Below are 24,067 nucleotides of genomic sequence, written 5' to 3'. Positions count from 1 at the left end.
TTAATGGTAGGGATGGCGGAGAATTTCTCCACGAATCTCCGGGAGGCCGAATGCCAACGCATTCGGCCCCCCGAAATTGGTGGTGAAATTCTCCGCCGGCCCCCCGCCCCCCCGGGATGGGACTTACTTTGTGCGAATGTCCCTCTCGGCGGAGGGTCCCGGCGGCAGTTCGGCGGCGGTTCGGCGGGGGCGGCAGCGGCGGCTGGTCTTCTGACTGGCTGTCGCCGCTGCCATTGCAAAATAAAAAAGGAAAATAAAAAAAAACAAAACACACACCCGTGATAGGCTACGTAACGATTTACATAGCCTATCACGGCTAGATTTCCAAAGTCAGCCGTGATAGGCTACGTAAATCGTCACGTAGCCTATCACAGGTGACTTTGAAAAAAAAAAATGTGCGTACGCAAATGGCGGCGCCCATGGGGCACCGCCATTTGCGTTCCTTAGTTTGGCACGTCTAGTCTACTTAAAGATTTACGTAGACTACGGCGAAAATAAGGGCAACGCAAATAGCGTTCCCTTATTTTCGCCGTAGTCTACGTAAATCTTTACATAGACTAGACGTGCCAAACTAAGGAATGCAAATGGCGGCGCCCCATGGGCGCAGCCATTTGCGTACGCACTTTTTTTTCTTTTTTTCAAAGTCACCCGTGATAGGCTACGTGACGATTTACATAGCCTATCACAGCTGACTTTGGAAATCTAGCCGTGATAGGCTACGTAAATCGTTACATAGCCTATCACAGGTGTGTGGTTTTTTTTACTTTACTTTTTTTTTTCGCTGCCGGGTAGACGGGGCGCTCCTCCCCGGCCTGAATTTCGGCGGCGAGGGATGGGGCGCCTCCCCCCTGGCATGAATTTCGGCCAGGCGAGGCGGGGCGCCTCCCCCCTTCGCCTGAACTTCGGGGGGAGAACCGAAGCGCCTCCCCCCCCCCGCGAAGCAAGCTGCGGGACCAGGTAAGTCCCTTTCGTCCATCCCTAGTTAATGGACAAGCCTCCTGTCCCCCATTGATCTTTCATCAAAATGCTCCTATTCAATCACTGCCAAGTACAGGGCTTGTCTCATGCACTGTGGCACCCCGGCAATTTTTTATAAGTTGGCCATGTAGCTCACTGAGCCCTGACCAGGCTTTCTCCACCATTTCTCTCAAAGCTGCGCCAGATCAGCTACACGTAGTCATCAAGTGTTGAGGTTGGCCAACCTACCAAATGCAGTGAGAAGAGAAGAGAAAAAGAAAGAGGAGCAGCTAAATTGGTTCTCACCTGTCTGCAGCCTCTCGGACAGTAGGGTGAATCATTGGTTCTGCACTTGGTGGATCAGGATCTGTGAAGCTGGTTTCTCTATAGACCCCAGGTAATCTCTGCAGGTGGCTTGCGTAAAGGGTTCTTGAGAAGTTTCCTCTGTAATTAAAGTATAAAGCAAGACACTCCTGAGACAATGGTCAGTTCTAACTTTCTAACCTCCTCTAACCTATACCAAACAGCCCCTTCAGTTGTCAGGAAATCTGTTTAACCCACATACTGTTGGAAAGTCTGGTGTGAACTACAGCAGAGTTGCCTTATTTAGAGAAAGTGTGGCAACACAGCATTGGGTATTGGAGGCAATAAACACAGGCTAGAGCCAGTTTAGAAGAAGTTCAAATCAACTTACTTTATTGGTGCATTTATACACATTGTCAGAGAAGGCTATCTAACACTGTTTAACTACAAGCACCCCCTAAAGCTGGATGCATGAGTGTGAGTGGGTGAAGGCATGAGATATGGTTACTTGCTTCTTCTCTGGAAAACTGCATGTTACTCCTTGTTGCAGAGGCAGAAAAAGAAGAAAGAAGAGGAAGGGGAGAAAGCAGGAAAAAGGAACTGATCAAGCTACAGGACATTCTCCATCACCCCCTTGCGTCTGGAAGCATGCAGAGTTTTCCAGTTATCCAACACATACAGGATATTCAAGAAAGAAACTGCACAGGCTATTCTTTCTTCTTCTTTTTTTAGTATCAATATGCACTTTTTCAGACCGCTGCATCACTTCTACACTATCTCCGAGAACATTTCATATTTTGTCTCAAGGAACAAAAGAGTTTTGCCTCAAGGAATCTGGTCTCAAATGAAGTATATCACCAATTATCTCAATAGTAAATTACTCAGAATTATAGTGCTGGGCCCCCAAATCCTGTGTTTAAAAGATTCTGCCGCAGCCCTAAAAAGAATTCTCAAGATTAATCTCACCCCAGCTCTCACTGATTGACGCACAATATCCAGATTATAGAATTCTACCATCTATGAAAAGAACTATGAAAGATTTCTTGCCAGTTTATTTATGTCATCGCCAGAGGCCTAGCGATAACTATTCCTTCTGCAGCACGTTGTATATGTAAAACAAGTTACCTCTGGGTTGTGGGACTTGTTTGTTACCCTACTTTCTGTCTAAACTGGCCCATAGGAAGCTGCCTTATGCTGAGTCAGACCCTTGGTCCATCTAGCCCAGAATTGTTGACACTGACTGGCAGCGGCTTTCCAGGGTTTCGGACAGGATATCTTTCAGCCCTAGTTGGAGATGCTGGGGGCTGAATCAGGGACTATCTGCATACAAAGTGTGTGTTCTACCACTGAGCTACAGTCCCTTCTCTTGACCTACATCCCTTCCTCTGAGTTACACCCCCCCTTAGGCTGTGTGCCTAGATGCAGATGCAGCAGGGGTAACTGGTATGATCTCAGAATGACAACCATGGCTGTCAGAGTGTTCCAGCCTTGTGGAACTGCACTACGAGAGCTCATTCCAATCACCCAAGCTGCCTCCTACATGTCCTGGCATCTTCAGTGCTGTGCAAATTCCCTTGCTTGCTCTACATCTTTCTTCTCCTTTTCTACCAGCATCCATTACACTCAAATCAGCCTTTCAGGAGACCCAGACCGAGAAAGTCCTCTTCCAGCAGGCGCTTTGTTATTATTTTAACCATGGCTGGGCTCTCTCATCTATCTTGGGGCTGTAGGTTTTTGTTGTAGTAATTGTTTCAGTTTTACATGGAAGCCAGATCTGGAGCTGGATTTGGGGTATTTTTGCTTTCTGGTATACTACACAGAATGTCCAGTTTGGATCTGAATTAATTCCCTGCTCACTCAGTGGCCCTGAGATCTCTCCCAATCTAACAAGGGTTATTGTGTGGATAAAATGGAATAAACTCCATACTTTTCATAGGAAGGCCAAGTTACAAACAAGATACTTTTTCTCAAAGTACATTTTTAGTTCATGCAAAAGTGTGTTGGAAAATAACAGGCAATGTTTGAAAAAGCTTTAGTGTCCAAAGGGTGGAGCTTTTTGCTGGAAGGCTTTTCGGTGATTGGGCTCAGTATTCTCATACTGAGCTGAACACTTAATTGGTGCTACTATTTAATGGTGATCTTTACTTATTTGATGTTGCTATAAGGACTGTAGGTTTTAAAAAAATACTTGTTTGCTTGTCCATTGTTTCTGTATTATGATATGTTAAAAAAAAAAAAAAGGTAAAGGTGTCCCCAACCAGTCGTGTCTGACTCTAGGGTGCGGTGCTCATCCCCGTTTCTAAGCCGAAGAGCCAGCGCTGTCCAAAGACGCTTCCGTGGTCATGTGGCCGGCATGACTGAACACCGAGGTGCATGGAACGCTGTTACCTTTCCCGCCGAGGCGGTACCTATTTATCTACTTGCAATTTCTCGCTTTCGAACTGCTAGGTTGGCAGAAGCTGGGACTGAAGACGGGAGCTCACTCCGTCATGCAGCACTCGGGTCTCGAACTGCTGACCTGCCAATCTTCCAGTCTGCAGTTCAGCGTCTTAACCACTAAGCCACCGCGGCCCCATTATGATATGTTACATTTTATTAATTTTGAAAGCTTTAACTTTGCAAGATGCTTGGGTTTATTTGATAAAGAAAAGTGTGATATAAACACAGCCCCTTTTCAAATTGACTGGATACCAGTCCCAACTGGATACCAACTGGACCACCAGGGCATGCCATGGATCTCCACTGTTAGCCCCCAATAAAGAATCATGTTCTTTAAAATAAAAAAGCAGAATTATTCAACAAATAACCAGTTACCCACTTTAATTAATTATATATTTTTAAAAAATGTCTGATGTGCATAATTGATTCCAGTGTCAGAATCTGATCATATTCAGGATCTTTTAGTTCATTATTCTGGAATATTCAGACACAAAACATGAATCTATTAAGCACAACCCCAAACAATCATTTCTATGTGGTTTGCACAGCAATGCTATCAAAGTCCCACAACAATTAATGGAGTTTTCACAGCAATATGTGCTTGATGGACTGCATGCAAACTCCCTTGGACTAGCCTGTGCTCAGTCATCATTGGTGAGCCTCAATTCCAAGAGTATGGAATAGGAATGAATAGACATGGGGCTTTAAAATGATTGTGGATTATTCATACACAGGTAAAGCATTATTATATAAAAACAGCAAATGTAAGTAGGTAGATTACGAGCTGCAACTCACAAAAGGATGGGTTCACAAGAGTCTTTGCTTGGAAGCACGAAGAGAGAAGGGAAAGTGATGACATCACATCCACTTGCTAGCTTTTCATCACCCTTCACGACTCTTCTCACAGTAATGTTCTTAAACTGGGCCATGTCCAGTATGACCTAAGATCAGAAGTATATATTGCAATAGTTACTGTTATGAAACGAGTTGGCTTCTCACAACTATATGCCATCTGTCCTCCTCTAAGGTCCTGACTGAACTATAACTTTTATGAGACCCAGTAGAAAATGTTGCTCCACATTGACTGTAAAGGAACTACAGCTCCCAGGACCTGCAGTGGAAAATGATGCTGGTGAGCCTTTCCTGACTTTGAGGGAGCTCACTGCCACCTGCTCCATGGAATATAGGAAGCTGTCTGGCCATTGGTCCATCTGGCCCAGTCTTGTTGATACTGACTGGCAATGGTTCTCCAGGGTTTCAGGAAGGAGTTTTTCTAGTTCTATTTCAAGATGCTGGGGATTAAACCCGGGCCGGGACCTTCTGCATGCAAAGAATGTACAGCTATAGGCCCTCCAACTGTACCCCCTTCCCCAAGGTTAGTTTTTCCCTTGGGGGAAGGAGCAGGTAATGGACATTCTTTGGCCCTTCAAGTGTTCCTTAAGAGCTCCTAGATTCCCTCAAGGGGGGTTGAGTGTTTAACAGGAATGGTTGAAGGCTCCACTTGATTTTCAAGACAAGCACCAGGCTGCATCCCATGCACACACATCCTTGGCTTTGTGGCTACTGTTGCAAGAAAGCTGTTTGCTGCTTCTATAACCCAGAGTGGTGCCATCTGTAAGGAACAGGCTCCTAAGACTCTGCTGAGGTATAGAGGCACAGCAGAAATGAATGATCTGCTCACAGGGCATCCTGGCTGACCTTCTCTTTGGACACACAATGAATGTCCAGCTAAACAAACACACCATGTCATTGCCCTTTGATAAAGGCGTGCAGTTCAGTAAACAGAAGCTGAGTAAACATACCGTCGTGTACCTCTGTAAATATGTCACCAGCCACCCTATATGACAGGTGTGTGAAAAGTGCAGCCCCTCCCCCCAAGCCCTGGCTGACAACCCCCCACCACTCCAGAAAATAAGTGGAGAAAAAAGGGGTAAATGTTCTAGGAATGGACTTTGTGTGTGTCGTCCCACCCCCTCTGAAGTCTTGTTCCTAGAGCATCCCTGGATCAACCTAGGAAGCTGTGCTTGAAGGCTCCTGCCTGATGCCTAGGTTACTCTACAAACAGTGCTTCAAAGGCAGGAACCACAGAGTCAGTTTCTAGAGCATTTCCCCTTTTTCTGTGTTTTTTTCCGCCTGAAAATATTCCAAGTAACAGAGCCTGAATCTATACATAGCAATTTTACTGTTATCATACTGCAGTGATAACTATTGGTGCCCATTGGTGTCATGCGCAGCAATAGTTACCACTGTAGTATGATAACGGTAAAGCTGCTATGTGTAGATTCAGCCAGAGTGTGGGATGTGAGGATCCTTCAGGAGCTGAGTAGATTAGAGGATGAAGAAGGGCTAGGAGCCAGGATTTCTGGATAGCTGGGTGGTTTGGGAACTGAGGTTTTTGGGAGGAGTGCTGGTGCCAAGCCTCTGAAATGCTCTTAGGCAGGAGTTCAGATTGAGTGAGTGACGTGGAGGCTGATGGCTCCAATTTTGGTGGGGCTATGATTCATTCTGGGTTTTAGTCAGAACCAGCCAGAACTTTAAAGCATCAAAGTGCTGAACCCTCTCTCCAAAATAGCCTGGGGTGGTGGTAGTCTTAGTTTCCACAGGAAACCAGGTAAGTGTCAGGGTGGACACTGAGCCCATAGAACCCCAGAGTAGTTCTGATTCTGAGGAAGAGTAGTCGCTCCTGGGAGAGGAGCGCGCTCCTCTTTCCCAGGACCAACAGCTGATGGAGATTCCTCCCATCAGCATTCCTAGTTTAGTTAGCAGTCCAGGGAGTGACCAGGCACAGATAGCAGACTTGGTGGATGCGCGACGCAGACGCAGAGCGGCGCCAGATGGAGGGCACGGAAAGGAGGCGTAATGCCAGGTTGGCGCACAAACAACGGCTGCACCCAGAGGATCCAAGGGAAAAGGGGAGGGACTCTCCCTAGTCCTTAAGTTCAGGGGTCTGCCAGTAATTCCCTTTCAAACGGGGACCAACTGTTCCAATGTAGGGCATAGGTACTGTGCTGCTCAGATCTAGTTGCAATCAGTATAGTTGTTAAGTTGTAAAAGAAGAATAAAGCTTTGAAAGGAATTCCTTTGTCTGTGTCTGGACTTGGCTACTGGATTAGACTGAGAGAGGCCTCTAAGGAGCCCTTGACAGTAAGTGGCTAGTTGCAGGCTTGCTGTAGTGCTTATTTTAATGCTTATATTAATATCAAGAGTTACCTCTCTGCCCAAAAACGAATTCTCATCCTCAAATATCAAGGCCACATTATTTTCCTGGAAGTTGAAGGAGCCAATAGCTTCTGCTGTACTATAAACGACAAAGAATATAACATACTGAACAAAAACTGTGATCATTCCCTTCATGCAGATACTGAACCTCCCAACTTCATTCAACTGTTGGAGTTCTTCTTGGTTGCTATTTATTCATGGATATAAACCAAGCACTGATCTCTTAATCATCATCTCTTTAATAAGGGTTTGTCCAAGTTGGCTAATCACTGGAGGTGTAACATAGCTAATTCTTCTTTTAAACATATATTTTGGCAAAGCCCAATAGTTGCCTCTTTTGGGGAAGAGGTTATTATACAGATAAACTTTGTATTGAAACACTCTTTAACATTTACTGATGTACATGTCCTCTTAAGTTATCTACCTGCTTCCTGAAAGTTAATGCATGGTCAGCTCAAATGGATTCTCTGTTCTCTTGTGACAGCTAAAAGACTGATATTACAACATTGGAAGGATAAACGCTCACCTCCAATAAAGCAAGGGATTGAAGACCTTAACATGTAGATGCCATCTGCAAATGGATACTTATTTGGAAATTTGGTCTGTTTTGAGTGAAGTTGATGTATAATTCTTAGAAAGCTAGTTAGCTGGCTAACATTACATGTGCGCGCGCGCGCGCACACACACACACACACTTCATATGCATGCATTGAAACTGATATATTGAAATTTATGTAGCTGCAATGTTTTTATTTGTCTTTTTATCTTTTTTGTTTTGTTTTGTTGAAGTGTCATAATAAAAATGAATTAGTAAATCTACTAGTGACATACTGATGTATAGCCCAGTGAGAGGGAATTCAGTAGTGTTTAGAAATGCAGATTCTGAGAGAAAATACACTTTTAGAACTTGCCTAAAGTGTCATATTATTCTCTTACATTACCTGATTGGCGTCAGTGGTGGCCTCCCAGGGGACCAGAATGCTCTTTCATGTCCCTGTACAAGTGTAATTATGTCTTTCTTCAGGCTTTGCAGGTCATCCGCAGTCTCTGTGCAGGGAATAAAAGGGTTTTAATCAATCCTGGATTTGTCTTAGGGTTATGGTTGGTTGGCTGAAGTTGTTTTTAGATATATGTTGTCTTTGTGTATCTTGTCTGTTCATGCGTTTTATGTAAATGGCTTTCAACCTCTGTATACTGTATATTTAATGTTTTTAATCTTTGTGAACTGCCCAGAGAGCTTTGGCTATGGGGCAGTATAAAAATATAAATCAGAATCATAATATGATGATCGTGATTAACTCCCAGGTCAGCCACAGTGCACTATCAAGCCCACATGCCACTAACAAACAGCTGCCATGCACTAGATAAAACAGTTTGCCTGCAGCAGGTTCTATCATATCTGATTACCAAGGATCAGGCAGGCAGAGTTTCTTAAACCTTTGAAAGTGAGACACACACCCCTTTGAAACTTTACACTGAATATTTGTATCCACACCCAACCTGCACCAATTGTCTCTCCGGAAACTGTGCAACATACATCTTGCAGCTGCATATCCAAATTTGTGTATCAAATGAATAGATTTTACAGATTTTGCAATGAGGGTTAACCCTCCTCTCCCCACAGCAACACCACTCCCTTGTTTTGCGAAGACAGCCCACTGAGCCTATCTAGGCACTGATGTGAAGGACTAGGGATGGACGAAAGGGACTTACCTGGTCCCGCAGCTTGCTTTGCAGTGGGGGGGAGGCGCTTCGGTTCTTCCCCCGAAGTTCAGGCGAGGGGGGGGAGGTGCCCTGCCTCGCCCGGCTGAAATTCAGGCCGAGGGGGAGGCGCCCCATCCCTTGCTGGTGAAATTCAGGCCGGGTAGGAGCGCCCCGTCTACCCAGCCGTGAAAAAAAAAGTAAAAAAAACAACAACACACACACCCGTGATAGGCTACGTAACGATTTACGTAGTCTATCACAGATAGATTTCCAAAGACAGCCACGATAGGCTATGTAAATCGTCACGTAGCCTATCACGGGTGACTTTGAAAAAAAAAAAAGCGGTTACACAAATGGCAGCTCCCATGGGGACCGCCATTTGCGTTCCTTATTTTGGCACGTCTAGTCTACGTAAACATTTACGTAGACTACGGCGAAAATAAGGGCAATGCAAATAGCGTTCCCTTATTTTTGCCGTAGTCTACATAAATGTTTACATAGACTAGACGTGCCAAAATAAGGAACGCAAATGGCGGTGCCCCATGGGCGCCGCGATTTGCGTACGCGCTTTTTTTTTTTTCAAAGTCACCCGTGATAGGCTACGTGACGATTTACGTAGCCTATCACGGCTGACTTTGGAAATCTAGCCGTGATAGGCTACGTAAATCACTACGTAGCCTATCACGGGTGTGTGTGGTTTTTTTTACTTTACTTTTTTTTTTTGCAATGGTGGCGGCGGCAGCCAGTCGGGAGACTGGCCGCCACCCCTGCCCCCGCTGAACCGCCACCGAACCGCCGCTGGGACCCGCCGCTGAGAGGGACATTCTCCAAAGGTAAGTCCCATCCCGGGGGGTGGGGGCGGGGGGCCGGCGAAGAATTTCCCCAACACTTTCGGGGGGCCGAATGCGTCGGCACTCGGCCTCCCAAAGATTCATGGAGAAATTCTCCGCCAACCCTATGAAGGACACAAACTGAGTAAAATGTTCTTCTAGTCACTGCTTTCAGAGTTACTATTAGAGACCAAGAGAGAGAGAGATGAAAGGGAGGAGCCCCAGCAACTGCTTTTCTTCAATCAGAAGCAGTGGTGGTAGCAAATCACTGTCCCAGGACATGACCTTCCGAAAGTACCATTCAACCTGCTCCAGAGACCCAGTCCATAGTGTGAGAACCAAGAGTTTAGGGGTAAACTAATTGCTGCCTGTTGAGTATGAGAAAGATAGCACTAGACTGCAAAAGCAACAATAACATCCCTAAAATACAGCCAGAGAACTACTCCTCACTTAAAAGGTAAAAAGGTAAAGGTGTCCCCAACCAGTTGTGTCCGACTCTAGGGTGCGGTGCTCATCCCCGTTTCTAAGCCGAAGAGCCAGCGCTGTCCGAAGACGCTTCCGTGGTCATGTGGCCAGCATGACTGAACACCGAGGTGCACGGAATGCTGTTACCTTTCCCGCCGAGGCGGTACCTATTTATCTACTTGCAATTTCTTGCTTTCGAACTGCTAGGTTGGCAGAAGCTGGGACTGAAGACGGGAGCTCACTCGGTCACGCAGCACTTGGGTCTCGAACTGCTGACCTGCCGACCTTCCAGTCTGCAGTTCAGCGTCTTAACCACTAAGCCACCGCGGCCCTCACTTAGGTAGTAATAAATTATTACTTTTGTTTTGAGCATCAGTTTTAGACATTCCCTCTCCTTTTTTCTTTCTTTCATGTGTTGCCCCCCCCACCCCATTTTCTCTTCCACTCTACTAAATGCCAGGGAAATAAAAGGCATGTCTATCTACACTTTAAAAACTGCTGTTCTGTCAGGTTGCTTAGAATTCTCTGTGAAAGATTCCTAGATCCCTTGACAGAGCAATACTTTCCTGGGTTCCCTGGAAAGAGGAAGTGACTATTAAAGCTGCTTTCCTATGCATACTTAACTGGAAATAAGTTCCATAGAACTCAATGGGACTTACTTCTAAGGAGACATGCATAGGGTAGCACCATTAACGCCGAGGTCTGCATATGCTTAAAGAGACCGCAAAAGTGCTACCCAAGCAACACAACATATCTAGAACCGCCAGACCCAGCCTCCCACATTGGTCAATGCATGGTTAAAAAAAAAATACAGAAGATGCATAGTTTTATGAAAAACATATGCATAAATGACTTTGTGTGTGTATGTGTGTATATGAGTGAGTGGGTGGATGCATACAGATTTTGACTCTAATACCCACATCAGGAAGCAAATTTATATCTTGACTTCCTAAACATGTGTATCAGAGCCAGAATTATGTTCCCATGACCTGTATTAATTTAGATATGGATTTTGGGGGGGGTACATGTGTATCGCTGAAACTCTGTGTCCCCAAATGAGAGTATGAATTAATTCCAAGTGACTGATTTTCAGAGGAGGGACGTTTTATTATTTCAAGTGGTGACCAAACAAGAAACAACGAGAATAGTAGGAACCCATAGGGTCCTCAGTAGTGAGAGTTCTAGATTTAGGTAGAAAATTAACTTAGATAAGAATTCATGTTAGGATACATACCATTGATTTGTATGCCCTCACCAAAATACGTGGAGAATGGTTTGAAAAACTGGAAGGAAACAGATGAGAACATCAGGTTTCACTGTTAAAGATCACTTTTGTGAGTCTGCTACAATAGATTGTGTAGGCACTGCACTGCTCAGCCAGATGAGTTACCAGGTTAAAGCATCAAATATAGACTAGACAGCAAGAGTTTCTTGACTGCACACCAATTTGAGAGATGTGAGAGCTAAATTGTTGCGCATTTAACCAGATTCTGCCTCAAAGCTTTTAGGAACATGCTGACTAGATGTTTCAGATGAAAATGATCAAAGAAGAGAGAAAGGGGACTTTCAGAGCCAAAGGGAAGCACAAGTCAGCTTAGTGCTGGACACCACCACCTGGCACAACTCCTGGTGAACAAACAGGTCTTGCACAAATGATGAAGGTCACACACCTACACAGTGGACTTTGAAAAGAGTTGGAGGAATTCTACAGCTGCGGTGGCCAAGCAGGACAGGGAAAAGGGTGCACTTTCCAGAGGTTTGGCTGGCCTAGCTCTGGCTGCAAGCCTATGATGATGATGAAAAATGGAGATTATGCTTGAGAAGTTTATGCGAATTTATTTCTCTGTATCTATGTGGATTATTCAGACCTCGTGAGCAGGACAACTGGCTATACATGTGACTTACTCTTAATAGAGTTCCCACTTACACATCCCCCGCCCCCGGAAATGCACTATCGAAAAAGGGGACTAGAGGGGTCAGGGATTTGCACATCTGCATATGATAATTTCCCCTTCATGGATCACTGCCTTGTTGTGGTGAAGGGGCTTGCGTAACTCAATGAAGCCATAAGCTATGCCGTGAAGGGCCACCCAAGACGGACAGGTCATGGCAGAGAGTTCTGACAAAATGTGGTCCACTGGAGAAGGAAATGGCAACCCACTCCAGTATTCTTGCCAAGAAAACCCCATGGAATGTATCACAAGGCTAAACGAGATGACGCCGGAAGATGAGCCCCTCAGGTCGGAAGGTGTCCAATATGCTACTGGGGAAGAGCAGAGGGTATTTCCAAGTAGCGCCAGAAAGAGTGAAGCGGCTGGGCCAAAGCCGAAAGGACACTCAGCTGTGGATGTGTCTGCTGGTGGTGAAAAGAAAATCCGATGCTGTAAAGAACAATATTGTTTAGGAACCTGGAATGTCAGATCAATGAATCAAGGTGAGCTGGAGGTGGTCAAACATGAGATGGCAAGATTGAACATCGACATCTTGGGAATCAGCAAACTAAAATGGACAGGCGTGGGCGAATTTAATTCAGGTGACTATCATATCTACTATTGTGGGCAAGAATCCCTTAGAAGAAATGGAGTAGCACTCATAGTCAACAAAAGGGTGGGAAAAGCAGTACTGGGGTACAATCTCAAAAATGATAGAATGATCTCAGTACGAATCCAAGGCAAACCATTCAACATCACAGTAATTCAAGTCTATGCCCCAACCACTGAGGCCGAAGAAGCTGAGGTTGATCGGTTCTATGAAGACCTACAACACCTTCTAGAACTAACACCAAAAAAAGATGTCCTCTTCATCATAGGGGATTGGAATGCTAAAGTAGGAAGTCAAGAAATCACCGGGATAACAGGCAGGCATGGCCTTGGTGTACAAAATGAAGCAGGACAAAAGCTAATAGAGTTTTGCCAAGAGAACATGCTGATCATAGCAAACACTCTTTTCCAACAGCACAAGAGGCGACTCTACACATGGACGTCACCAGATGGTCAATATCGAAATCAGATTGATTATGTCCTTTGCAGCCAACGATGGAGAAGCTCCATACAGTCAGTAAAAACAAGACCTGGAGCTGACTGTGGCTCAGATCATGAGCTGCTTCTTGCAAAATTTCAGCTGAAATTGAAGAACGTCGGGAAAACCACTAAACCGTTCAGGTATGACCTAAATCATATCCCTGATGAATATACAGTGGAGGTGAGGAATAGATTTCAGGGATTAGACCTGATAGACAGAGTGCCTGAGGAACTATGGACGGAGGTCCGTAACATTGTTCAGGAGGCAGCAACGAAATCCATCCCAAAGAAAAAGAAATGCAAGAAAGCAAAGTGGCTGTCTGATGAGGCTTTACAAGTAGCTCACGAAAGAAGGGTAGCGAAAAGCAAGGGAGAAAGGGGAAGATATACCCAACTGAATGCAGAGTTCCAGAGAATAGCAAGGAGAGACAAGAAGGCCTTCTTAAATGAACAATGCAAAGAAATCGAGGAAAACAACAGAATGGGAAAGACTAGAGATCTCTTCAAGAAAATTGGAGATCTCAAGGGAACGTTTTGTGCAAAGACGGGCATGATAAAGGACAAAGAAGGCAGGGACCTAACAGAAGCAGATGAGATTAAGAAGAGGTGGCAAGAATACACAGAAGAACTATACAGGAAAGATCTGAATGTCCCTGATAGCCATGATAGTGCGGTCACTGAACTTGAGCCGGACATCCTCGAGAGTGAAGTCAAGTGGGCCTTAGGAAGCATTAGTAACAACAAAGCTAGCGGAGATGACAGTATTCCAGCCGAGCTATTTAAAATCCTAAAAGATGATGCTGTTAAAGTGCTGCATTCAATATGCCAACAAATCTGGAACACTCAACAGTGGCCACAAGACTGGAAAAGGTCAGTTTACATTCCAATTCCAAAGAAGGGCAACGCCAAAGAGTGTTCAAACTACCGCACCATTGCGCTCATTTCACATGCCAGCAAGGTGATGCTCAAAATCCTACAAGCTAGGCTTCAGCAGTATGCGAACCGAGAACTACCGGAAGTACAAGCTGGGTTTCGAAGAGGCAGAGGAACTAGAGATCAAATCGCCAACATTCGCTGCATCATGGAGAAAGCAAGAGAATTCCAGAAAAACGTCTATTTCTGCTTCATTGACTACGCTAAAGCCTTTGATTGTGTGGATCACAACAAACTGTGGCAAATTCTGAAAGTGATGGGAGTACCAGACCACCTTACCTGTCTCCTGAGAAACCTGTACGAGGGTCAAGAAGCAACAGTAAGAACCAGACATGGAACAACCGATTGGTTCAAAATTGGGAAAGGAGTACGACAAGGCTGCATATTGTCACCCTGCTTATTTAACTTATATACAGAGTACATCATGAGAAATGCCGGGTTGGATGAATCAGAGGTCGGAATTAAGATTGCTGGGAGAATTATCAACAACCTCCGATATGCAGACGATACCACCCTAATGGCAGAAAGCGAAGAGGATCTCAAGAGCCTCTTGTTGAGGGTGAAAGAGGAGAGTGCAAAAGCTGGTTTGAAACTCAACATTAAAAAAACGAAGATCATGGCATCTGGCCCCATCACTTCCTGGCATATAGAAGGGGAAGAAATGGAAGCAGTGACAGATTTTACTTTCTTGGGCTCCAAGATCACCGCAGACGGTGACTGTAGCCATGAAATTAAAAGACACTTGCTCCTTGGGAGGAAAGCTATGGCCAACCTAGACAGCATAGTAAGAAGCAGAGACATCACCTTGCCGACAAAGGTCCGTTTAATCAAAGCTATGGTTTTCCCAGTAGTAATGTATGGCTGTGAGAGCTGGACTATAAGGAAGGCTGAGCGCCGAAGAATTGATGCTTTCGAACTGTGGTGCTGGAGAAGACTCTTACGAGTGCCCTGGACTGCAAGGAGGTCAAATCAGTCCATCCTAAAGGAAATCAACCCTGAGTGCTCATTGGAAGGACAGATACTGAAGCTGAAGCTCCAATATTTTGGCCACCTAATGCGAAGAGAAAACTCCCTGGAAAAGACCCTGATGCTGGGAAAGACTGAAGGCAAAAGGAGAAGGGGACGGCAGAGGATGAGATGGCTAGATAGCATCACGGATGCAATGAATATGAACTTGAGCACGCTCCGGGAGAGAGCGCAGGACAGGAAGGCCTGGCGTGCTATGGTCCATGGGGTCACGAAGAGTCGGACACGACTGAACGACTGAACAACAACAACAACAACAATATGATAATTTATATAGATAAATGCAAATTTAGAAACTATTACTATAATTTGAATAGGAATAAAATGAATCACAATATAGTGGGAAAGACTGTGACCAGGTGACTTGGGTGCCTGCTTTTTCTGCCATTCAGGTGCTAACAGTTCATAGGCCACTTCAAGGCTCTTGCTGGTCTCCCTTCTTATGGATCTTGATCTGTAAACTGGACTTGGGCTGGGCAGCCCTTCAAATAGGCAGCCCTCTGTCAAGTAAGACACGTGGCCACTTTATCTTTCAAGAACTACAATTGCCTTAATGTCAGGACTGAGCCATATGCAGTTGTCAGAGGGGAATCAAGAACTGTGCCAGGGAATCAGAGCTGAGGGACCGGGCCAGGAGTCAGAGCTGAAGCACACACTGAAAAACATCAAAACCAGGAAGACTACTGTTGCTCAGGCAGGGGCTCAGCCTGATCAGGAAGCTGTTTTTAGCTCCTCTGGTCAAAGAGGACCCAATGGCCAGCCTTGGTGGGTGGGGGCAATTCAAAGCCTACTTCCCAGGAAGATGTTCCAAACTCCCATTCTGATGGTTTACCTCATGGGGCAGAGCCCAAGTTTCCTGGTTCTAGCCCCAATGGTTCCTGTCCTGACACTTAACTCTGGCTGGCATTTCCCATGCACAGACAGAGGGAACCAGCATGATATCTTGACCTTGCAGGGGATGTTGCGATCACAGGGACAGTAGGTACCAGTGGTGACTGTCAATGAGTTAGATCTCTAGTCTCCTGGGTGCTAGCCAATGAGTTGGAGCTCCTATCTCCTGAGTGGTAGTCAATAAATTTGACCTCTGGTCTCCTGGGTGCTAGTGAATGAGTTTGACCTTTGGACTCCTTGGTGCTAGTCAGTGAGTAGGACCTCTGGTCTCCTGGGTGCTAGTTAATGAGTTGGACCACTAGTCTTCTGGGCGCTAGTCAATGAATTAGACCTCTGGTCTCCTGGTTGCTAGTCAACAAGTTGGAGCTTGGGTCTTCTAGATGCCTGTCAGGGTGGACACTGAGCCCATAGAATCCCAGAGTAGTTCTGATTCTGCGGTGGAGCAGCCACTCCTGGGAGAGGAGTGCGCTCATCCTTCCCATGGCCAACAGCTGGCAGAGATTCCTCCCACTGGCATTCCTGACATAGATAGCGGTCCCGGGAGTGAGAGAGCACGGGAAGAGGGCTTGCTGGACGCACGACACCGACGCAGGGAGCAGCGCCAAATGGAGGGCGCGGAAAGGAGGCGTAGTGCCTGGTTGGCATGCAAGCAACGTTTGCGCCCAGAGGATCCAAGGGAAAAGGGGAGGGACTCTCCCTAGCCCATAAGTTTAGGGTCTGCCAGTGATTCTCCTTTAAACGGGGACCAACTGTTCCAACTGAGGGCATAGGTACTCTGCTGCTCATAGCTAGTCGCTAATGGTAGAGTTGTTAAGTTGTAAAAAAGGAATAAAGCTTTGAAAAGAATCCCTTTGTCTGTGTCTGGACTTGGCTACTGGATTAGACTGAAAGAGGCCGCCAAGGAGCCCTTGAAAATGCCAGGCAATGAGTTAGAACTCTGCTACTTAATGAGTTGGACCTCCAGTCTCCTGGGTGCTAGATAATGAGTCAGATCTCTAGTCTCCTGGGTGCTAGTCAATGAGTTGGACCTCTGGGCCCCTGGGTGCTAAACCTCTAGACTTCTTGGTGCTAGTCAGTGAATTAGACCTCTGGACTCCTGGTTGCTAGTTAACGAGTTGGACCTTGGGTCTTCTGAGTGTCAGTCATTGAGTTAGAACTCTGTTCTTCCATGTGGTACTTAATGAGTTGGACCTCTAGTCTCATGGGTGCTAGTCAATGAGTTGGACCTCTGGTCTCCAGGGTGCAGCAGACATTACTCATAATAAATGAATGGCACAAAAAGATGCAGATGTATTGCTTACGCATTATAACATGTTATGGGAAAAGAGAAATCAGTCATAATACACCATTACATTGCTGGTATAACTTCCTTAGATATTAGCATAGAACCAAACATAATGAAAATATCTGACAAAATAGCGTTAGATACTGTTTAAAGATATTTAGTGAAATTACTAACTTGTATTAAGATGTAAGACTTTGATACATGTGATTTCTATTAATATTTTATTATAGTTCTTTTAGAGCAAATAAACAGATAAAACATAATGGGAGAAAAGCCAACTCTGAACAATAACTGGAACTTAAATTATCATGTCATATATAAGCAGAAGGCAATAAATAAAGCACTAGGAGGATCCCACTGAACTAGGCTTATGTTCTGTCATCCCCAATTTTTCCTTAATCTTTACCATCCATGTTGGGTAACTAGCGATTCCAGAGTCTGAACATATTTTCTCATTGGACTTCTCACCGCAGTCTATCACACCCAACCTCACAGCAGGCCTCCAGTCTGAAAAGAGAAGCATACATGAAGTCACATGGGGTGGACAGGGGAGGATTTAATAGACCAGAGCTGATTATTCCTTTGCAGAAGACAACATCAAGAACACCCAATAAACATAGCAGATTTTAAGAAAACCAACAAGAATATTATCAATGGTGTATTTTTTGTTGGTAGTGGAGCCACTGGCAGAGGCTGATTGGCTGAACTGCCTTAATGTCACAGAGAGGTGAGCAGAAGGGTCCCTCGCTGCTGTTCTCTGAGTTGCTCAGATCCGGCCAGACAAAAAAGCCTTTCCCAACCTAGAGCCCTCCAGATGTTTTGGATTACAATTTCCAACATTACCAACCATAGTCCATGTTGGCTGAGGCTAATGGGAGCTGGAATCCAAAACATTTGGAGGGCAGCAGGTTGGGGAAGGCCAGTCTAGGAAACGAACCAGGGCCATAAGAATGGAGTAAACAAGAGCCTGAGGTGGCAGCCAGTCAAACAAAGTAAAGCAAAGGCAGTTTGAAAGGGGGTGTTGCCCAGAAGAATGAGGGGAGGAGAAGGCCAGAGGGTAGAATTTGAGAGAAGGAGCAAAAAAAAATCCCTGGCAGCCAAATGAGCAAAGAAGAGAGCTACGCATGACCAGAATCTGCAGAGGTGAGCAAGGCTGCCATTCATATGGTGGTTTGAAATAAACACCCAACGTTTAATTATACTTTATATATCATTGTTAGTATATAGGGTGCTTGTCTGGAAATAGCTTGAAATTGATTGCATAGCTAACTTGTAGGGATGTACGAATCCCTCAATGTCTGCAATTTATGTATATATAGCAAAGCACTTCATGGCTGCAAACAGCATAAAATACACTAATTATGACCATAATTTACCCAAGATACATGAATTGTGGCCACAATTGGTGTAGCTTGCCCAGTTTAAAGAGAAAAAAAAAGCCATGCGAAATCTGGAGGACACACTGGCAGGGAAAGTTGGTCTGCTGCAAGAATGCTTGTTCAAAGTTCAAAGTCCACCATCTTCTGGAGCTCGGCACTGTCATGAGCGTCTCCTAAATCTTCATGAACCGTCATTGCCCCTGATATCTTGAAATTGCAAGGGGCTGAGAGAGCAGCTGCAATGAATAGAGGGCTCTTGTCTATGTGTGCCCTACACTCACTGTTAACAAATTCTGAAGCATCAGGATTTGGCTTCAGTGGACGATTGGCTTGACCAGTGTAAGAGGGCCCTGTGACTTGAATACTGGTAACGATGCCCACTGTGAATTCTTGCCAGCTCCCAGATGCTGTACCGAGGGGGGTGGGGACAGACGGGGAGATTGTCGAGAACTAGGACAAAAAACAGTGATGACCCATGGCCACTGTGGTTGATGGGGCAAAGGGTGGAGCCAAGAAGTCATGAGAGGAAGGGCCAAGGGGTTGCAGGAGGATGCCCCTCCTCTACTCCCAGGCAGAGATGCAATATAATATTACATTTATTCAGATTGATTTTAAATTGTGCCTCCCCCACCCAGACAAAGATGCAATATAATAAATTAAATTCACTTTGCTGCTTAAGTAAAACAGAATAGTCCACAGAGAGAGGCTTTTCCTCTCATATCCATCCAGTCTGCTGCTGCTGCTGCCGCCTCTGCCTCCTCCCCCTTGGCTGAGAGAATAGAGACTGAGACACAGTGATAACAGGAGGGGAGAACTAAGCTGTGGCAGCTGCGTGACCTCACTGGTGCACTTCTGACCCATCTGGGAAAGATCAGGGATGGATCCAATTGGCTGTCTGGCCCACAAAGGCTGTGCCTTTGAAGTTGTAGTTGTTCTTGTTGTTGTTGTTATTAAAGAATTCCCAGTTTTGGAGGATCAAGTGCTCCAGGAAGGAAGCCATTTTCTTTCTTATTCTGGGTATGCCTGTGTGCACGCACGCACATGCACGTGTAGCTACCAGAATGATGCCGATGCTGCCAAATAAGGAGTTTCTTTCTGGCCTGCTACCGCAGCACCAGCAACCCTTGACTGGATAGAAGAAGCTGCCATGACACGGCATACCCTTGCAGGTATTTGTCTTTTAAAACCTTTTTGGGGAGGGTTGACAGGGATAGGACAGGGAACACCCTGGCCTTTGATTTGCACCACCACCACTGACAAAAAAAGCCTCTTTTTGCCAGAGCTTGAGGAGAAAGCTGGAGACAGTTTGGTGTGCTGGGTCAGATGGAGGTTGTCCATAGATTCCTGCCTGTGACAGATTCAGCAGATGCTACCTGCCTCAGACTTGTTCCCTGGGACTCACCTTCCCAGTGTGCTTGACTTCCTCCCTGGTGGAGATCCCATTTTGCTGCATAGTTGGGGACGTCTCCTTTACAAGACTTTACAAGTTGGGGACAAGACTGCTGTGTAATTCCTCTGCCGGGAATGTAGAAGTCTGAATGCTGGAGGCAAGCTGTGATTTTGTTCATGTTTATTGTCTTCTTAATTGAGAAGCCAAGTGAAGAAACTTTAGCTCTCACTACTGTGTGCATTTAGTCTAAGTCAAGGCCATTTCTCTCTCTCTCCTTATGTTTGACCAAACCCTGTTAAAGTCAGTGAAGAAGCTTATGTTGCCAGGACTCTGCTAAAACTCCTGGGATTCCGTAGATGCCAAGAGGTAGTTGCTTTTACCAACCAGTCACTGAGAGACTAAATAGCTCTGAGTATAAAGAGAAAGGCTGTTTTCATGTATGCCAGTAAGCAGTGGTGTAGTGATAAATTTTGATGTGCAGGAGCCCTGTACAACAGCACCCATAGCCAAACCCCCAAAGCCATTTTAAAAATGTAGGCAGCTGTGTTGATCCATTATTAAACAGGCACAAGAGTGCCTCTTTAGTTAAGGCTAGCAACAAAAAAACAAAGTCCCACCATTACAAAACCCAAAGTTATATTACTTAGAAAAAAATGGCATCTCTTGAACAAGGGTCCCCAACCTTTTGGGGATGAGTATAGTAGGAGCCAAATGGGCTCTGCAGAGTGGGGGACAGTGCTTCAGCGTGTCTACCACCCACCTCATCTCCATATCTCACAGAGTGACTTCAGCTTCAACAGAAGCTCCAGCAGGAAATTCCTTGAAAGCTCTCAGGAATCCATCTGCATCTGTTATCCTCCAGGAGACAACCGTTTTAATTAGTGCACTATCCTTGCAGAGGAAAGAAGCTTCTGTCAGCCTAACTTCTGGGGAAAGTGATATTGAGGGAGTCAAAGAACCCCCTGCACTCCAGAAAACCATCTTATTCCCCATGAGAATATCTGATCTACGGTGTGACCCACAGAACGTGGTAGGCTAATGACATGGTAAAATAACACTGTGCTTGTCATGGCAACTGTGAAGTCCTGAGCTGCCAGAGACACAGCAAATTCATTATGAATGTTGATTACTTGGGGGAGCTTCAATGCCAGGTCTATGACCACCTGCAGGAGCAGCACTGACTGACATGGACAGAAAGACAGTGGGCACCTGCCATTAATAATAAGTAATTTTCTTGTGTCTTTCTCTGCATTGGCTGACCAATCCAGTCATACCCAATACACAGAGATGCAGCAGAAGTATCCACTCCTGGCAGAGACTGAATAGAAGTAGAGACAGGGCCGAAGGGCTGCAGTTCCACAAAGAGATGGTGAGCACAATTTTGGGATGTGGAGGAATTTCCTGTAACCCTACTAGATGAAAATATAGCACTCAGTGTTACTGGCTACATTACTGTGTGTACAAAGGAACACTAAGAGGCCAAGCTAACACTGCGATTCTTTGATCACTTACTCAACAAGGGGAGCAAAAGGAAGGGGCGATTCAACCAGGAGACATGGCAATGTCCCCAAGTACTAGAAACTCAAGAAACAGAGCCTGTTGAGTAAGAGGGAATATGTAGGTAAGTGTCCCTGAAGATGAAGTTTTCCCTGGGCTGGGGATGGATGATAGCGTCTTTAACCAGGGCTTAATTGCAGGAACGATCCTGATTATCCTGTCTAGCAATTACAAGGACAAAGAGCGCCGCTGAGTATCTTCCCTCACATTCAGCCACCAAGGGCACCTCTGAAATTGGAGAGATTGTGTGACAGGATTTCAAGGCCCCTCAGTGGTGGCTCGACCTCCCAGGCAGCAAGCCGGCCTTCTTGAGCCCAGCCAGCACCATTCGGAAATCCGGCGCGTGTGTACTCACCCTTGATGTCTTTGGCCAGCGCTCGCCAGGTGGGGGCCACTGCGACGGAGTCGCCGCACCAGTGGGCATAAAACTGGATCACCCAGGCGCTGCGGGAGAAATAGATGTGGCCTTTCAGCGTGTCTGCATCCAGCACCTTCACCAGGTCGTGGGGCTGATACTGGACGAAGCCACATGCCTGGGACAGTGGCAAAAGCAGCGAGCCCGAGACTGCAAGGAGAAGGAGGCAAGGGGGCGGCGGCAGCCCTGGCCGGGCTCGGGAGAGCCGCCCTAGCATGGCGATCGGCGAGAGCGCGGACGATGAAAAGGGGGAAAGCGCACGCCGCGGGAAGCCGGAGCGCGAATGAGGGGGGACGGCCGGGGGGCCCCTAATACTACCCACAAGCCCCACCCCTGGATCTCCCCCCAGCCCCAGACGTATCCGGATCATGGCCTCCCCGTAGCCTCCTCGAAACAGTCGCTGAGGGGGCCGGCAGAACAAGTGCGGGGGCTGGAACTTCTCTGATCGCCTCTCTCCAAATAATTGGAGTAATGAACAAATATTTGTTCAGTATGAGCCAAGCAATCGCCTTTCTTCCTGTTCCCAAACCCAATCTTTGTCCCCAAGGCATCTCAGGGCCAACTGTCCGTGGGGGCTGCCAAGAGCCTGGACTGTTGTCCGTGGGCAATTCTCGTCTGAATGCAAGGCAGGGCGAGACTTCTGCAAAGGTGGAAGAAGTGGTCACACTCGCGACAAGCGGTGCTGCTGGCAACACACGCAAAGAGGGCAACGTACAAAATGCCTTGAATCGGGTTGCAAAGAGAAGAGAAAAAGGACGAGGGGAATTTCCCCATTCAGAAAAGGGTGAATTTACTTAGAAGTAAGCCCTGTTGAACTCAGTGAACGGGTTTTTTTCTTCAGCAAGAAAACGTGCAAAGGATTGGGTAGCATAGTTTCGATATACAGCTTTGTGCAAACTGTGTTCCAGCAATAGATTTCTAATCTCCTGACCTATTTACACAGGGGGAAGATGGAGGAACTGTTATGTCTGTTATTGTCCTATTTTGCTTAGTGTATTTAGTTACTAAATATATTGGATATTTAGTATGAATATCAATATGGCACGTCATTGAATCCTATATGTTCCCAAATTCTGGGTAGAGTGACAGACTCGGCAAGTGAAGAAACTTCTCATGGTTTATAAATCCAAGCATAGACTACAAGCTTATATTAGTTTTATACCTGCTTAATTATCATGAATTTCCAAAACACCCTGAGCATTGCCAATTGATGGTTTTACAGGATAAAGGATGCAAGAGGTTAATCTGCAGAAACTGCACAGAATATGTGTAAGGCAAGCTCACTTTCCCGACCAGCAACCCCCTCGTTATGGATGGAACAATGGGATCTATGTTCAAACTGTAGTGGGATGGATGAGAGGGTGAAATGCTGGGGGACCAAAATAGTGCAGGGTGCCGCATACATTACCTGAAAAAAGATGGGGGTGGGGTGGGGGAACAGTAGGCAACTTAATAGAACAGGAAGTGCAAGAACTAGTATTTATTTAACAGGGACAGGGGAAGAAGCAAGAGGAACAGCTCAGATACACATTTTAAGGAGGGTCTCTAAACGCCAAAATAAGAGAGGACGGGGTCCAGTCATTTAGTCACCCTCACATGAGCTATCTGTCTCTCAGCCCTGTCTCTGGCATGACCTGAGGTACAGCTGAAGGCCTCGTCTAGGCCAGGCCCTGGCTGTGGAACTGCTGCTCAATGAAAGACACAGTGTGAGGCCAGGAGGCAGCAGCTGTTCTCTCCGCCATGGTCTTTTCTGGGGTACATCACACAGAGCTTTTATTCTGCTATTGTGATGGCTCTCTCTCGGACATTTGCAGCTCTTTATATGAAGACGTTACCCTCCAGGGTGTCTCCCGCCATTTCCTCCAGCCTATCTCGCCTTTTCCCCAAATGCAAAAAATGTATTTTTTCCAGCCCACAGAACAGGCGCACCATGACTTCACGTGAAATTCTCCCATAGCGGAAGAAACCAATCTGTCTGCCTGCTGTGGGCATTTGTTTTTGGTTGTTGGGGGCATGGTCAGGATGACGAAGGCACTGAAGATGGGAGCAGGGTTGCAGGGAAGGAGACCCGAGCAGATTTGACAGGCGCGAGGGCAAAAATCGCCTGCTGATTGCATCTCCTGTCTCTGTATTTCTCAATCAGAGGGAGAAGAGGGTAAAATTCCTCCCTGCAATGAAGTGAGACGCATTTGCACCTCCACCTCACCAAGCTCAGAAGCAATGTCCTCTGTTGCTTCAGAGCACCCTACTAAGG

General features: G+C 46.0%; 1 protein-coding gene across 1 annotated transcript in view; it reads right to left on the bottom strand.

Moving 5' to 3' along the window:
• Positions 1–22,842, bottom strand: part of LOC146354132 (sulfhydryl oxidase 1-like) — a 40,714-nt gene extending 17,872 nt beyond the window's left edge. The window contains exons 1-7 of the mRNA XM_084838255.1: positions 21,754–22,842; positions 17,479–17,579; positions 11,152–11,200; positions 7,860–7,965; positions 6,910–6,997; positions 4,495–4,640; positions 1,264–1,401 (exon numbers count right to left, since the gene is read on the bottom strand). Coding sequence (XP_084694381.1) covers positions 1,264–1,401; positions 4,495–4,640; positions 6,910–6,997; positions 7,860–7,965; positions 11,152–11,200; positions 17,479–17,579; positions 21,754–22,183 — 1,058 coding nt within the window. The 5' untranslated portion in view covers positions 22,184–22,842. The remainder of the gene's footprint in view (positions 1–1,263; positions 1,402–4,494; positions 4,641–6,909; positions 6,998–7,859; positions 7,966–11,151; positions 11,201–17,478; positions 17,580–21,753) is intronic.
• Between the last annotated feature and the right edge of the window lie 1,225 nt (positions 22,843–24,067).

Source organism: Heloderma suspectum, chromosome 2, assembly GCF_057233095.1.
Source record: "Heloderma suspectum isolate Gila_16-S chromosome 2, 16-S_ref, whole genome shotgun sequence".
Taxonomy (NCBI): Eukaryota; Metazoa; Chordata; class Lepidosauria; order Squamata; family Helodermatidae; genus Heloderma; species Heloderma suspectum.
The sequence above is the reverse complement of the archived record's forward strand: the minus strand, read 5'-3'. Positions and strand labels throughout refer to the sequence as shown.